A 16,663-nucleotide genomic window follows, 5' to 3' on the forward strand; every position below is an offset into this window, starting at 1 on the left:
CCCCTTTGCCTGTAGCATGTGTGGTGTGATTGTCCCAAATTTCCAATGACAACTGTAATCCTTTCACGAAGCTGTTCGACAGTTGTCACTTTGGTTGAATACACTGGATCCATGCAACTTGAAGGGTGCATGTAGAAATGTACTAATGACTACTTTGCTCACGAAACTTTATGACTATGTATATCCAGTGATGTATAATTCATTTGGATACATCAAATACATGTGGAGTTACAGACAGTTGCCATTAGTGTGTTTCAATTTGGACACCCTGTATAATAAATGTATACAATAAAAAATGTTGCAGTAAACCAGGTTTAATTTTCAGAATAGGCCACTTGCAAACAGTTCCACCAGTCATTCACTGCCTCCCCTCTCTGTCAAATCACGACAAAAAAAATTTGTTTTGTATGAGGCCACTGTCTATGACACCTCATTTTTACAAAATTCAGATAATGAACAATCTCATTTTTAAAAAATGCAAAAATTCTGCTAACATTAACCGTACACATTGTGTGCATTCCTACAAAATTATTGTAGTTGTCAAATGGTGACGATATATTGCTGACATGCATCTCCTCCTCAACATTACGTCCAACATCACGATACAAGAAGTATTTGACCGTAATAAGCTCAGTGGAGCAATGGCAACATTATTTCAACCACCACCAAAAAAACAGGGTGTACTGATTGTAGCAGAAGGTATATGGTGGATATCATAGTATACTCTAGACTACACCCCTGTTGCAGTTCTTGCCTTGCTGTAATGAAAATACATTATCTCCCAAGGATAGCACTGAACTGTGTTTGTATAGAGAGCAACCATAAGTTCATAGTTACATATACACAGGATGATATTTGAGGGGGAATTCCTCCTCTAGCGATAAATTCTTGCTCCTTGACTGGGAATGCTAGAATTTATATAACATCCAAACACTTAGAAAGAAGTTACTGAAATTACCCCCGGAAATTCTTCAAATGCCATACTTTGTATGTACTTGATAATATGGAACTGTTCAACAAAAGTAACTTCTTGGAACACCAGCCATTTGAGGGCTAATTCTTGTAATAGGTGCATAGCAGTGGCAGCTGGCCAAGTGCAACAAGTGCAGATGTTTTCACCTAATTTTCAAATTAATATTGACATTTTTCATTTGCTTGTTAAATTAAACTATTTCCCAGCAGAACGCACACGATAATACTCAAATAATACACCGCTCGGTGCTAAGTACGTGAAGAGTTCATCGTAGCATAAACAAACCAAGAGCAGACACCGCCAGGTTGCGGAAGACTTTAGCCGGTTGTCATGGCAACGGTGACGTCACCTAGCATTGGAATTGAATGGGTGTCGCCATCTAGGTGCAGCAGTTCTCTCGTCGACAGAAAACATTGCATCCAGTGGTTGTGGCAAAATCATCGTGTTCTCGCGAGATCTTGTTCCACGTTTCCTATCGTGTGTTGTGTTCATGTGTTGAGCTGTGGTTTGTACAATGAACCCAGTAAATGACTTAGTGTGTAATTTGTTGCAGACACCATTTTCCAGATGGACGGATGAAGACAAAAAAGACTTTTTAAATTGTGGGGAGCCCACTGACACTTACTATTTGTTTTTCATTGCCTATAAATGTACTTCTACACCTGTTATTTTTAGGCACGAGCCGCTACTGATGCATAGTTCACTTAAGTAACATGAAATTAACTTGACAAAGACATGGCTATCTTCAAAATGATGTTTTTTTTCTTCATCTCAGCTCACTTACATAAGTGAAGCTTGAGTATAGAGGATAAGTGGCTTTTAAAGTGGCATCCAGTCCCACTTTCTTTGGATTTCAGGGATGAAACTTCTGCTTTTTTGTAACTTTTTATCCTTCGCAGCAGCCTGTAGTGCTTCGCTCTGCGCACTTGATTCCACCCCCCTTCTCCACTGCTATGTGCAGTCTTGCTCCAGATATACCCAGGACAGAATATAAGGATGCAATGTTGCATTCATTTCTGCAAGTTCATTTCCAAGTTTCATGTGTTGCTTCGGTGTGCAAGCTGTCTAATAGTATGCAAGAGGCCTCTAGAATGAAAGAATCAATTCAAAGTGCGTCACTTTGATCCCTCCCAACACTCATGTACCTTAGACTTATTTCATTTTTTTTAAATGACTCATCAAAAAAAGTGATTTCCTAAGTTCCAAATAATTGGATCTGTTTAGATTTCTCAAACGCTATTTGTAAAACCTTGTTGCAGTTAATACCACTCAGTTCTCTACATGAGAAAGTATGTGGCTAAGACCTTTTTCTTTTCACCATTTCAAACAATTACTATCCTGAAATAAATTTGTGTCGGGAAATTTATTTTGTGTGACCTCTCGCATAAAATATTCATTTAGCAATTTGGATAAACTCTCTTACTGGCATATTTATTCTGTTTTCAGTAGCAGACTAAGGAAACGTTAAAGTTCAGACTTCTTTTCTACATGCTGCATTATTTCAAGCAAACTTCTGTTTCAACGTGAATAAAAAAAAACAGCTTATATCACCTATCATAAATACGAGGCGTATTCGTAAAGTAAGTAGCGTTGGCAAATATTGCCGCTGTAGCGCTGCAGTCGCGACCGTATGAGTTCTCGCTGACATCCTTCATCCGTTAGTAAGCCACAGGCAGTCGTGGGAGCAGGTCATGTTTTTTCTTCGTAGGTTTATGAAGGTTTGAAATGTTCAAGAAAATCAATCGGCCCGCCGACTGTGAAGTCCGGTCTGTGTTTTGTTTTCTCAATGCAAGAATCGTGAAACCGGTAGACATCCACTGTCAACTGTGAGAGGTCTTTTTGGTATGTTTAAAGAAGGTCGTGAGACAGTTTACGATGAGCCAAGGAGCGGTCGGCCATCTGTTGTGACCGAGGATTTGGCGTGTGCGGTCGACGCGGAAATTTGTGAAAACAGACTCTTCACAATATCGTCGCTTTCCATGGAATTTCCAAAAAATTCAAGAAAACAGTCCTCTACGAAATTGTGACAGATCGCCTGGAATCGAAAATTGTGGTCAGTGTTTCTACGAGGATGATGATGTTGAAGCAGGAGTGCATGGATGGCTTTCATCACAGGCAGGAACATTCTATCACAATGGGATACAAAAACTAGTGCCACGCTTTGACAAATGCTTGAAAAATGGTGGAAACTACGTAGCAAAGTAGCTTAAGGTCTGTAGAATGCAATTCAAATAAAAAAAGGTACAACACTATTTTACTTTATTTCTTACACCCTTTCGGTACTTACTTCCCGAATACGCCTCGTACACGCCCTTTATTTTGTATACAATCAAATGAAGAATGTCAATTTCATCCCACTGCCATGTATTTGGTTAATATCATTATTATTTATCATATACAGCACAATTAGCCAATAAAATATTCCTTTAAACAATTTGAATTTGAAAATGAATATCATCTTGTACTAATTTAATCTATATTATTTTGTTAGTTATGCTTTTAATTTCAAATTTGACAAATTGCTTTCAAAACATAAAATTTCTCTTTCATTTACGTGCTCTTGCAAAAATAACATGGATAATTATTGTTGCTGATCATTATAATCATTAATCACTATAATAATTTACTCTTCTCATAATCATAACTATGCTGTTATGAAGAAAATCACAACACACAAATCAAATATGTCCGTGCCCAATTCTGTGCATTTTTCCAGTACTGACTGACCGTGCAAAATTATTTATTGTAATTACCAACTCCAAGCAACACAACCAAAAGTGCAAAATACATAATGTAACTTGCCTATCATTCCTACTTCACTATCCATTGCTTATTGCATGTACAGTAACGGACACTGCTGGCTTGTAATGAATATCAATTAAATCTTTACACGCCGGCAGTGTCAGTGACTGTACAATTTGTAGATAAAGGTAATTCCTTTTGATTCTACACCCATTGTTGTTTTGAGGAATGGAATTATAGTAAACCCCAATTTTACGTTCCCAGATTTTAGGTTTTCCCACATTATACATTCAATCTTGATGGCCACAGCATAGCAAAAGATTATAAGATTTTCCTCGATTCATAGAGGCATGCATATTTAGTTTTTGACAAAAACATGAAATGTGAAATAACACATTGTAAGCTAATTTTTCAGGTTTCTAAAAGGTGTGAGGTGCATTTTCCTACCCTGTTTTGTCACGAAATGAACTGCAAAATGCGAAATTGACTCAAACACGAAATTTACCGTTTATATACCGATGCAACACTTTCTGAAGTCAGAATTATCCTGATAGTTATGCAAATCACGGAAAATTGATTAATTCTGCTGCAAACATTTGAGAAGCAAAAATGGACTCCTTTATACAGGAATAAAATTAGTATTCTGGTACTGATTTAATGTGCTATTAGAAGGGATATGTTTATTTTGTGTAATAGTGCAGTTTTTAAATCAAATTTTGGATTATATTCACATTTTTAAAACCAAAATATCATTTTATGTGATGCTTTTTCACCGCTATACCAACAAAATTTCATTTTATTTACCACTTTTGAACCCGAAATTGACTGTTTTTGTATCGAAATTTTGCTTTTTTATTTACCAAAAATATGTGCCTCTATAGATTCATTTTTCCATATTTTATTTTTTCCAGCTAAGTCCTCTCAAAAGTGTAAAATCGAGGTTCCACTGTATCTTGGTCACATATTTATTTCAATTCATTACCCTCAAATTGAAGAAAATAGTGTGAATGACCATGACGACAGATAATTCACCTACTATTACTTTTGTCATTGGCTGTACATCATGCTGAGTGGAATGAATAAATATAAACAGACAAATTGTCTCTTTGTTCCATGTAATGAACAGAACTGGAACATTATCTACATATCAAAGGAAGGGGAAAACAGTTAAAGCAGTGCTATTAAGTTAATATTCATTTATTTTTTTTCAATATTTCATATAAAATTTAATCTACAAAGGGCACAGTAAGCCATCACCAGATGGAAACTGGACCACTTCTCTTCACTTTTTCCCAACCAAAATATTTCTTCTCTGTGTTCAACAATACTCGCAGCAAAACAAGATACAGAGCAGCTTCCAATCCTTGCCTTCAGGTTCCCACAATGACGTGCTTTGGCCGATTATGCATTCTGCTGATAATTATGCTACAGTTTAATCAGGTGGGCAACGACTTTCTCGCCTTGCTTACGTTCCGAGAATGCCAATCTCGTTCAGCCGAAATCTTGACATTCGCGACTTCTCGTAAATGTGTTTGTAGATCTGTCGTACGTTAAGTATATATATTAAGGCAACTGGCCCGCAGTTCACTCCTACCGTGCTAAGCCTTCAAGGAGTTTGTTGCACACGGAGAAGATTCTCAACGCGACTCATCTGTAGGACAGCAGCAATATTCTTCTACTGTGCAGTCTTGGGTTGAATAACTCATATTCACATTATGACATGTTAATTCGCTCACTCCATCCGTCACGCACGCACGCCACTCACTCGCATCATGCAGCCATCAACTCTCACTCACCACACGCACGCAGCTGCATATTATGCATCGTGGTACAACGACCGTGCATACCACCACACTAACATAGATCAATTCCCCAGACACTTCAGTTCATTTCTCTCCCCCTCCAAAGCTTTATCTACCGTAATATATAGATAAAGGTACAGGATCTATCGCATGCCAACGGAAAGGATAGAAGATAAAGTCCATCGCAGACGGACAAAGAGCACAGCATTCACAGAAGCTCCACCGGTTGTCCATTGCAAGTGAACGAAGCTGCCATCCCACAAAGAAGCAAACTCTCTTCCTTCCAATTCTGATCTACTAGTCACAGCCTCATTGACTGTGTGGTAGGATTACTTGTATATGGTGCTGGTTGCTTCCAACTGAAAAGAAAGGAAGGCCTTAAATATTTATAAACATATGTCAATTCTCAATAATGAAATTATGACCTACAAATAAGCATGAACTATACATATATTTTCTCATTTAACTCACTTCATGGGGTGAATTCTTTTATGTTAAGAATAAAATGCACAAGGGAAACAAGTGAAAATTATGAAAATAGGCTTGTTTATTCTTTCCAATCAATATAATATGCTGGGATATTTTCACATTCGTTTCGGTAGTGCACTTTATATGCCAACATTGCTACTATGCAATCATGGAGACCCAGCATGTGTATTTAATGATGGCTACATGAATATTACTATTGACCTCCATGGCTGAGTGGTTACCACACCATGGTACGATGCCAAGGGTCCCAGGTTCGAATCCCTGTATGTGTTCCTTGTGAATTAACCTTCAATTTCATCATATAATCATCACTCATCCTCATCTATACAATTAGCCAAAAGTAGCAGAAGTGCAAAATAAAATAAACCAAAGCAATCAATCATTGAATACTATCAACTCAGCAATTTTCAAGATAAATACATTACATTGCCTATGGCCCAATGCACAATAAGTAGAGGCATGCAAATTTCGTTTTTGACGAAAACACGAAATATGAAATAACATGTTCATTTTTCATGTTTCTGAAAGGTGAGAGGTGCATTTCTCTACCCTGTTGTGTCACGAAATAATGAGAAATGAACTGCAAAATGTGAAATATACTCAAACACGAAATTTACCATTTATATACCAAAGCGACACTTTCTGAAGTCTGAAGTATCCTGCGAGTTATGCAATTCACGGAAAATTGATTAATTCTGCTGTAAATATTTGAGAAGCAAAAATGGACCCCTTAACACAGGAACGCTGGTAACTACATAAATGTGCTATTAGAAGGGATACATTTATTCTGTGTAATAAGTGCAGTTTTAAATCAAATTTAGGATTATATTCACAATTTTAAAACCAAAATGTCATTTTATATAGCACTTTTGATGTGATTATAACACCAAAATTTTATTTTATTTACCGCTTTTAAACCCGAAATCGACTCTGTTTTAGTACCGAAATTTTGCTTTTTTTATTTACCAAAAATATGTGCCTAAGTCAATAAGACATTTAACACAGGTAAACTGCTCTCAGATGAACTGTTTTTGTTTCTTCTGTAATTTTATGGATGAAAGGTTTATCTGTAACAATAGGACACATTACACTGAAGAATTCTTTGAGAGTATATAAATAGAGAGAGAGAGCTGATTAATTTTGGAAAGTATAAGCTTAAATTTACTTCTTGGTACTTAATTCTGCTCACAAATTTGGTAGTAAAATTGGGCAATTCTTTGATAGATGAGTCTTTGTGTTGCAGAAGATACCTATTCAAATTGGAACTGGCCTAGCATTAAACTTTCTTTTCATAAACTAATACGCATGAGACTAGAAAACAAAATGCCCACATTTAAATCTAACATATGGGCATGGCTATGTTGCATTCAATATTCTGACTATTTAAAGTTCAAGTAGTAAATTTTGTAAGCAAACAAACTATGGGAGCCAGTGATTTACTCGCAAACCAAAAAAATTTCAACCCCCCCCCCCCCAAACTAAAATTTCACAAATGTCCAATTTATAATCATTTTAGCTCTAAATATACCCTTTCAACCCCTAAATGGAAATTTCTAGATAAATCCCTGTAGGGAGCTTTCAGATCAAAGTGTCATGGACCCCTTCAGTGTGCATGTGTGACCAACAGGCTGGGGTGACAACACACGCATTAAGAAAAACAGCCCAGTTCAAACGGGATGCAAGCAACAAGCAACACATGCAGCTTGTCCTTCATTAATTGATTTATTTTAATTCGCTTTTCTGCCACTTCTGGCTTCTTGCAAAGATGATGAGTGGTATGATGAAACTGATAAAAGGACATTCACGAAGAAAACCCGTGTCAAGACCAGAATTTGAACCCAGGACCGCTGGCATCATAATGTGCTGTGCTAACCACTCTGCCACAGAGACAGTGTTGAATCCAGCCAGTTTCCTCCGGAGGATATCCAACTTCCCGGGGAGAAATGCAACAAATTATAATACTAATAAGAACAATACTAATATTTGAAATTAAGGGTGGCTACTATGGGATCTTGATAAAATTCAAGTATAATTCCTGGTTTTCAAGACAAACTTTCCAAAAATTCAAGGGTACAGAATGATATTTTCTCCGTTTCAACCTTACGTATTACCACCTCCCACCACCATACATAGGGACTCCCCAATGGCACAGTGGTAGCGTCGTCGCCCTGTAATCAAGGGGTCCTGGGTTCAATACCCAGTGGAGGGACAAGTGGTTCGGATCCTACTTTAAACTGTAGGTCCAGTCCCGATTAGGCTTCCTGTGTATAGTAGACTTAAAACAACAAATCAATCAAACCACCCATACAGACATACACAAATATATTAACAATGTAAAGGGTCTGCGTGATTCCAATTTATCCAAAAATTTTAATTTAATTCATTCAAACGGTATATATACAAAAACAAAAAGGTAAACTGCTACCCTGTGCTTAGCGCCACACCATGAAGGCACATAGGGGTGATGAGATCAGCATCACGCCCCTGACTGCCTTTACCCCCTTCCCCCTGAGTTTCCCCCAGGTACCCATGTCATTCGACACTGGGTGGGTGCCGGGGGCCACCTCCAAATGTTGGAAAAAGAAAAGTTCCCGGATTTGAACTGGCCGGGAATCGGACCCGGAACCTTTAGTATGGTAGTCAGACGCGTTACCGACTGAGCCACCGTGGCCATTTATCTACCTGGGTATATAATGTAAGGTGCGGAGATTAAATTTGCCTTTTCACATACTCAGACTCGAAACAAATTGCAAACACTAGTCACAAATGTTGCGGGATATACTAATCTACGAAAAATTGTTACACTGTATAAGAATTTCAAACTGGAAATTTACCTAATCAACTTTCAAGATAAATCTTGCAATAATCTTCTGTCTTTCATAGATTGTTCTGAAAGGGACACTAACAAAGCAAACTGATTGACAGAATTATGTTTTATTTTCCACACAGCTTTCTTTTATTTTCCTTCCTCGATAAAAATAAAAGCTAAACTGTCACAGCCTTGCCTAACGGCATTAATAAATATGTATAAATTCAATGGGATTGGGATTAATAAAAGTTGCGAGTAGCCACCCTGAAATTGCTTTTATCTGTAATACATAGTTAAATTAAATGTAAATTTCGATAAGACTGCACAAGCACGTTAATACCATTCCTCAGCAAACTGTTGACTGACCAACTGTTAAAATAGCTGTTAGAAGTTGAAATTTGTTGCTACAATAGAAACTAATATTACACCATCTCTCCTGCTCTACACGTGCCCATCGTTGAGTTTCAATGAAATGGAATTTTATTACACGTTACTAGTTAACAGGTATCAAAATGGACGATCATTTAAATTCGTTCATTATTTTAACTTTTAATTGTAAGGAGGACTGAAACATTGCTTATTATTGCAAAAAACTCTGAAAAACTATGTTCTATGTTAAAGTGAATGAAAAAAGCCAAAGCGAACATGTCCGAATATCCCAAATACTTCCAATAGTCACGTGATGCTTGTCTGAAAGCTCCCTAACGTTCCAAGAGTAACGAGGAAGCACTTACCTTGTGCATGTGGATGTGGATGATGATGTATGTATTGAACTTGTTGCATCGACGTTACCGACGACGGCACCGACTGAGGCATCATGTGTGCATTTGGAGGTGGCATCTGCTGCGGGCTGATTATGGGACACATGAAGGGGAGTGCATGGGTGGTGGGGGGAGGCTGCGGGTAGGATGCAGCCGGCGACTGCGAGTTGTGGGGCGAAGGCTGCGACAAGTTACCCTGATGGTGCTGCATAGGTTGCTGGTACATGACTGGCTGTGGCGTGGCTCCAGAGGGGGTGGGGGGCTGAGGTGGTTGGTTCTGAGCAGGGGAGGGGGCAGGGTTTGGCTGAGGAGGGGGGTGGTGGTGGTGCTGCGGTGGGACCTGAGCAGCAGACATGTACATCTGGCCAGGTTGAGGCTGGGGTGACTCGTGGTAGCTCATGGAAGAGGGTGCCATAGGAACCATTCCACCCTGAGGAGGAACCATTCGCACCATCTGCAAACCATAAAAAGAAGAATACAGAACTTAACCTTGCATTTATCTGCATTATCAACACATGCAACTACAGTAAATAATTACCATATCTTACTTTCTCTCAGAAATATATACATACATTGGAACCTGCATTTTACATTTTCTCACATAATAAATTCAATCCCGACGGTCCTAACACAGCAAAATGCTATAAAATTGTCCTCATTTTACATTTTCATGTATTCTAAGTTTTTTCACCTTGGTCCCCTGATAAACATAAAAGCAAGGTTCCACTGTATATCTTGTACAACTACATACTTCTATTCCCATAATACTGACAATATATCTTGTACAACTACATACTTATATTCCCATAATACTGACAATATAATAAAGATTTTCTGTCATCTTTTTCTGAAAAACAAATCCTGTGAAACCCAGTCTATGTTCCAGGAGTTAAATTTTCCTGCATTCAATTCCCATGGTCCAAACAGTCAAATGTTACAAATTTCAGTAGGTTTTAATTTTCATGTATTTTAAGTTTTATCATGTTTGTCTCCTGATTAAACAAAATCAAGATTCCATCACTGTAATAAACAATAAACATCTAAAGGTTTCATAGTAATTCTTGAATATTTTGAAGCAAAAGTCTGATAAATGAATGCTTATAATTGAAATGCAATACTTACATACTAATATTAATCTATATTTTGAACAACTTTTAATTATTATTACAAAATTCAAGCATTGGTATCAGTGAGAATTGGCAAGAATATCGGCATCCGTATGGGTGCAAGTTCAAAGTAAACAAAAAATCATACTGCAGGAACCTGAAACAAATTTGAAAGACAATTTTTATACAGATGAATTTTAAAAAAATGGTAACAATTAAAGCAAGATAACATTCCTTTACCTGTTGATATGGTTGTGGTGTTCCAGGCATCATGTGGCCCTGTGGATTGTAGGGCACAGGGAATTGTGGATGAATCGGTGCTGGTGCTAGAAGAGGCTGCCCTGTGGCTGCTGCTACTTGCATCTGTGAAGTCATGTCTGGTCGGTGGGGCATGCCCATCTGAACTGGTGTTCAAAATAATAAAGAAACATGTAGTTGACATGATTTCATTATTTTACAGGTTCAACAGTGTTAAAAATGGAAGGAAAAACAACCCAGATTGCCCTTCCACTTGTTTCCTACTCCATCTCAAGTTGGCTATTGAAATTATGAAATTATTCTTCTTGTTCAAACTAGTGTTTTAATTCTAAGCCACTACACAGAAAAATTAAATTTATATCGTAGCTGGTAATGTTTCATTTTCAAATCATTTTTCTTACTACTTTTTTTAAAAACAACAAATTATTTACAATATTTATGTGAATGCTCTATGCATGGAACTTGTGGAAGCAAAATCACCACAAAACATGCATACAATGAAATTATTTTGAGTTGTCAATCACTGCATTAATTTTAAAATGCCAATCACCTTCATACTTATATAAAAATGGATGTCACTTGTACAGCTGATTAATTCGAGAAGAACATAGGGACTGAACCCAGGGCCACAGGCTTCATGTTACACATGAGGAACCCCCTCCCTCTAAATCAAGTAATGTCGTCTTGTGATACTTAAATCTAGTTCTACATTGTGAAGAAATTTTACAACTTTCTTGTTACTCTTTCATTTATTTAATTTATTCACATTCACCATGCATATGCTGTATGACAAAAACAATGTCTTAACATTATAAAAACATGTAAAACACAGTGTTTACCGGTTTTTCTGGATATATATATATAAAAATCAAATAAGGTATATATGGATAAAAGCAAGGAGGGCCAAAAGGGCTAAGTAAAAATCAAATAAGGTAAAAGGAAACACTCACCGGACAGTAGGAAAATTCAAAATTTTCGCTAATTTATAGCATCATCAGTGTGAGAAGAAACAGAAGACGGAACCGGAAGTTGGGGTCCTGCAGAGTTGCCAGGTCCCCATTGAAGAAGAAGCGGTGCGTAGAACGAAAAAAACACTGTTTCGTCACCAGGCTCGTCGTAAACTGTGAGTGGGTAGGATGAGTTGGGAGGGAGGGCGGGAGGGTTGGGCATTACTGGGTGGCCTTGTTCAGGCCAGGTGGAGTGGTTGCACTCATGGCCGATATATAGGCCCTCTCCCATCTTTTGCGAACAGAGGTGTTGGCTGGTTGGGGTAGGAGGTGGATGATCGCTACCCGGAAGCAGTCGTTGAAACTTCCTGACCCACCTAGCCCACCTTGTCCTCACTTGTAACAACTTCACCTTTGAAAACCAAAATTTCCTACAGATCCGAGGTACAGCCATGGGTACCAGAATGGCCCCATCCTATGCAAACCTCTTCATGGGCCAACTTGAGCAAGAGTTTTTGGCTACCCAACCCCTCCTCTGGCTCCGCTTCATCGACGACTCTGGACACATGGAGAACCATCCTTGTCAGCCTTCCTGGACCAACTTAACCACTTCCGTTCCCTAAAATTCACCTGGACACACTCCCCCAACCAGATCACCTTCCTGGATGTGGACGTGCACATCGAGGGAGGACACCTGACTACCTCCATCCACATAAAACCCACCAACCACATGCAATACCTACACTTCTCCAGCTCCCACCCGTTCCACACCAAAAAAGCAATTCCATTCTCTCTGGCCCTCAGGGGACAGCGCCTGAACACTTCACCCACCTCCCGCCAGAATTATAACCTCCGCCTACACCAGGCCCTGGTTAACCGTGGATATCCCTCCATCCTGGTCACCAAGCAAATATCATGAGCTGCCTCACATACCACTACCACCAAGAAACCTGCTGCCACCAACCCACCTGCACTCATCACCCAATATCATCCCCACCTCAACAAAATCAGGCACACACTGCACTCTCTTCTCCCAATCCTCCACAGTGATCCCGAAACCAAAAACATATTTCCCGACAAACCCAGGGTGGTTTTCAAACGCCCCCCTAACCTCCAAAACATCCTGGTCCACAACACTCCTTCACCACACATCCAACACCCCCCTGCCCATAAATGCAACCGACCTAGGTGCAAGACCTGTCCCATCCTCATCACTTCTCACACCCTCCAGGTGCACACGGCCACTGGCAAATTTACCCTCCATCCCAAAGGGACCTGCCATGCCTCAAACCTTATCTACGTCCTCACCTGCAACATCTGTGGTGATTTTTACATGGGGGAAACATCAACGGCCCTCAACCTCCGCATCAATAACCACCGCTCCTCCACCCACAACCTGGACTTCACTGTCGCCGTCCACACCAACCACCACAACATCAGTTTCAACGACTGCTTCCGGGTAGCGATCATCCACCTCCTACCCCAACCAGCCAACACCTCTGTTCGCAAAAGATGGGAGAGGGCCTATATATCGGCCATGAGTGCAACCACTCCACCTGGCCTGAACAAGGCCACCCAGTAATGCCCAACCCTCCCACCCTCCCTCCCAACTCATCCTACCCACTCACAGTTTACGACGAGCCTGGTGACGAAACAGTGTTTTTTTCGTTCTACGCACCGCTTCTTCTTCAATGGGGACCTGGCAACTCTGCAGGACCCCAACTTCCGGTTCCGTCTTCTGTTTCTTCTCACACTGATGATGCTATAAATTAGCGAAAATTTTGAATTTTCCTACTGTCCGGTGAGTGTTTCCTTTTACCTTATTTGATTTTTACTTAGCCCTTTTGGCCCTCCTTGCTTTTATCCATTATATATATATATATATATATATATATATATATATATATATATATATATATATATATATATATATATTGTACAGTCGGGAGTAAAGTATCCCTGTTAGGAAGTTACTGAAAAACAGGTTGAAGAATGTATTACCTCTATTTTTACCATGACCTGGTTTGTTTGCCAAATAAATTAGTAAAAGTTAGATGCATGCATATTTAGTTTTTGACGAAAACGCAAAATGTGAAATAACACATTGTTATGTTAATTTTTCATGTTTCTGAAAGGTGTGAGGTGCATTTTCCTACCATGTTTTGTCAGGAAATGAACTGCAAAATAGACTCTTAAACACAAAATTTAGTTTATTTACGGACAAGACCCAATTATGAAAGACACTTTCTGAAGATAGAATTATCCTGAGTGTTACGCAACTCATAAAAAATTGATTAATTCTGCTGTAAATATTTGGGAAGCAAAAATGGACCCCTTTATACAGGAATAAACTTAATATTCTGGTAATGACATAAATGTGCTATTAGAAGGAATATGTTTATTTTGTGTAGTAAGTGCAGTTTTTAAATCAGATTTTAAGATTATAATCACATTTTTAAAACCAAAATGTAATTTTATATACTGCTTTTTCACCGCTATATATATTTTATTTGCCACTTTTGAACCTGAAAATAACTCTGCTTTTGTACAGAAATTTTGCTTCTTTATTTACCAAAAATATGTACCTCTAGTAAAAGTATATCAGTTTTAATTTTCGATGATGCTATAAATTAGCGAAAATTTTGAATTTTCCTACTGTCCGGTGAGTGTTTCCTTTTACCTTATTTGATTTTTATATATATATAAATTAGCGAAAATTTTGAATTTTCCTACTGTCCGGTGAGTGTTTCCTTTTACCTTATTTGATTTTTACTTAGCCCTTTTGGCCCTCCTTGCTTTTATCCATTATATATATATATATATATATATATATCGGAGGTGTTCAGAAAAAGGCACATAAGTCACAAACTGCAATTTTCTGTGGCTTCCCACTGAATCAATTAATGAAAATATTGTAAGTATAATTTTATATTGGACATGTGTAAAGATTCTAAACAGTGATGATTCAACATGTATATATATCATGTCTTTATGTTTGTTATTATCCGAATAAACATACGTAACTGTCTGCTGTAAAATTGCATTTCTTGACTTCAGTGCTTTTTCCCTGAAAAGCCTTCAATTGTGCTACCTCATTTCATGAACTCAACTTATCCAGAGAACTCCTAAAATTTTCAAATAAGGCTAGAGAGTATAACTGAGGAATGACATAACTTGGCTAGCTATGGTTAAAACAGTTGAAAGTTACTTATTTTTGCCTCTTGTAAGGGTAAAAAAAAATCAGGTCAAAACAGTGAGGTATGTATTATGAGTAGCTGAACCTCACCTACTGAATAAAGACATATGAACCAAATAATGTTCGTATAAAAAAATTTAAAATACTAACCCTTTCTGTGGCGACCTCCTAGATTAGCAGGAGTGAAAGCCGGTTGGCTTGTTGTCACTACGTACGTGGGAACCACTGTTGGAACCATCGGCACGCCTGGTGGGCCTGGGAACTGAGGCGTCTGTGGAGTCTGGGGTGTGTGCGGCCTGGATGGTGTAGGAGTGCTTGGTGAACGCTGGAATGACAACTGCACAAAGTTTAATGCTTTCTCCTTTTATTGAAAACGGGCAGATTATTAATTACGCAACTTCAAGAAAAGACTCGTTAAGTAAATAATTCATCTTCACCTTACCTGTCAGAAGGAACACGGTGGAAACAACACTCCAACCACTAAAATAAAGGTTCCATTATTTTGTTGGTTTGTCAAGAATAAAATGGAGTTTAAAACAGAATATACTCTGAAGTGTCAAACTTCTAGATATATTTTTACGTGCGCTGTGTTTCCTCTTGTGTTCCTGCTCTGACAGGTAAGACAAACATCTTCTGTTCAGAATGTGGTTTTAGAAGCTCTTTGTGTGAAAATAATTCATGTCAACACAGATTTGAAAGCAGTATTAATAACTAAGTTTCAGTCACAAAATTCAGCTTAACCATGATGTGAATATGGAACACAATATTCAATCTACAATTCATGATGGTTGCGGTAAACGTGGTTTAAAATTACTTACGTGAAATTTAGAAAATTTCGCACTTCCGCATTGCACAGTTTAATGGTTAAATCCTACTAATTTCAAAGATCCACTGTCTTCATTCACAAAAGGGTACGGCGTTTGAAGCGGAGATGGTACCGCAAACAATGCAGTGATGTGGTACCATCTCTGCTTCAAACGCCGTACCCTTTTGTGAATGAAGACAGTGGATCTTCGAAATTAATAGGATTTAACCATTAAACTGTGCAATGTGGAAGTGCGAAATTTTCTAAATTTCACGTAAGTAATTCAATCTACAAGTTTTAGAACTGATTACGTGCATACACCAAAATTACTATAGCATTAAGTGTGTGTCTGATAAAGAGACAAACATAGCAATGCTCACGCTGGGACTCTATAACCACACACTTTCACAAAAGAAATTATAAGGGGGCCCCAACTCATCTCTAGTCAATATTTTTTTTTTCAAGTCAACTTTGTGCTCAGGTTAACAGACTGGACCTTTACTTTCTAATAGAATGCAAAACCACTGTACACTGGGAATTGAACCCAGGACCTCCTGATTACTCATTACATTATCAAGGAACTTCAAATTATTGAAGGTGCGATTACAAAAATTAAAGAAACTGTTGTTGCCTTTTCGGAGTTGTTAGAAAAAAAAAAAGGAAAATTAAAACTTAAGTGCACGTTTAATTGAATAACTGATTAACTTTCGAAGAAAGTACATTTTATCCAACTATGCATCATATATTGAACAGCACATAAGATCATGTTTTCAAT

The 16,663-nt window shown here is 38.2% G+C and overlaps 1 protein-coding gene across 5 annotated transcripts in view; it reads right to left on the reverse strand.

The window, feature by feature from the left end:
• Positions 1 to 4,928: 4,928 nt before the first annotated feature.
• LOC145992252 (uncharacterized) overlaps positions 4,929 to 16,663 on the reverse strand; it is a 37,030-nt gene continuing 25,295 nt past the window's right edge. For 2 of the 5 annotated variants that reach the window (XM_083128612.1, XM_083128609.1), the window contains exons 9-12: positions 15,234 to 15,408; positions 10,923 to 11,086; positions 9,550 to 10,030; positions 4,929 to 5,894 (exon numbers count right to left, since the gene is read on the reverse strand). In XM_083128612.1, coding sequence (XP_082984738.1) covers positions 5,827 to 5,894; positions 9,550 to 10,030; positions 10,923 to 11,086; positions 15,234 to 15,408 — 888 coding nt within the window. In that variant the 3' untranslated portion in view covers positions 4,929 to 5,826. Of the gene's footprint in view, positions 5,895 to 9,549; positions 10,031 to 10,922; positions 11,087 to 15,233; positions 15,421 to 16,663 lie in introns of all 5 variants that reach the window. The other 3 variants (XM_083128611.1, XM_083128608.1, XM_083128610.1) reach the window with 2 other exon arrangements.

This window comes from Lepisma saccharinum, chromosome 9 (assembly GCF_977018435.1).
Source record: "Lepisma saccharinum chromosome 9, izLepSacc3.1, whole genome shotgun sequence".
Taxonomy (NCBI): domain Eukaryota; kingdom Metazoa; phylum Arthropoda; class Insecta; order Zygentoma; family Lepismatidae; genus Lepisma; species Lepisma saccharinum.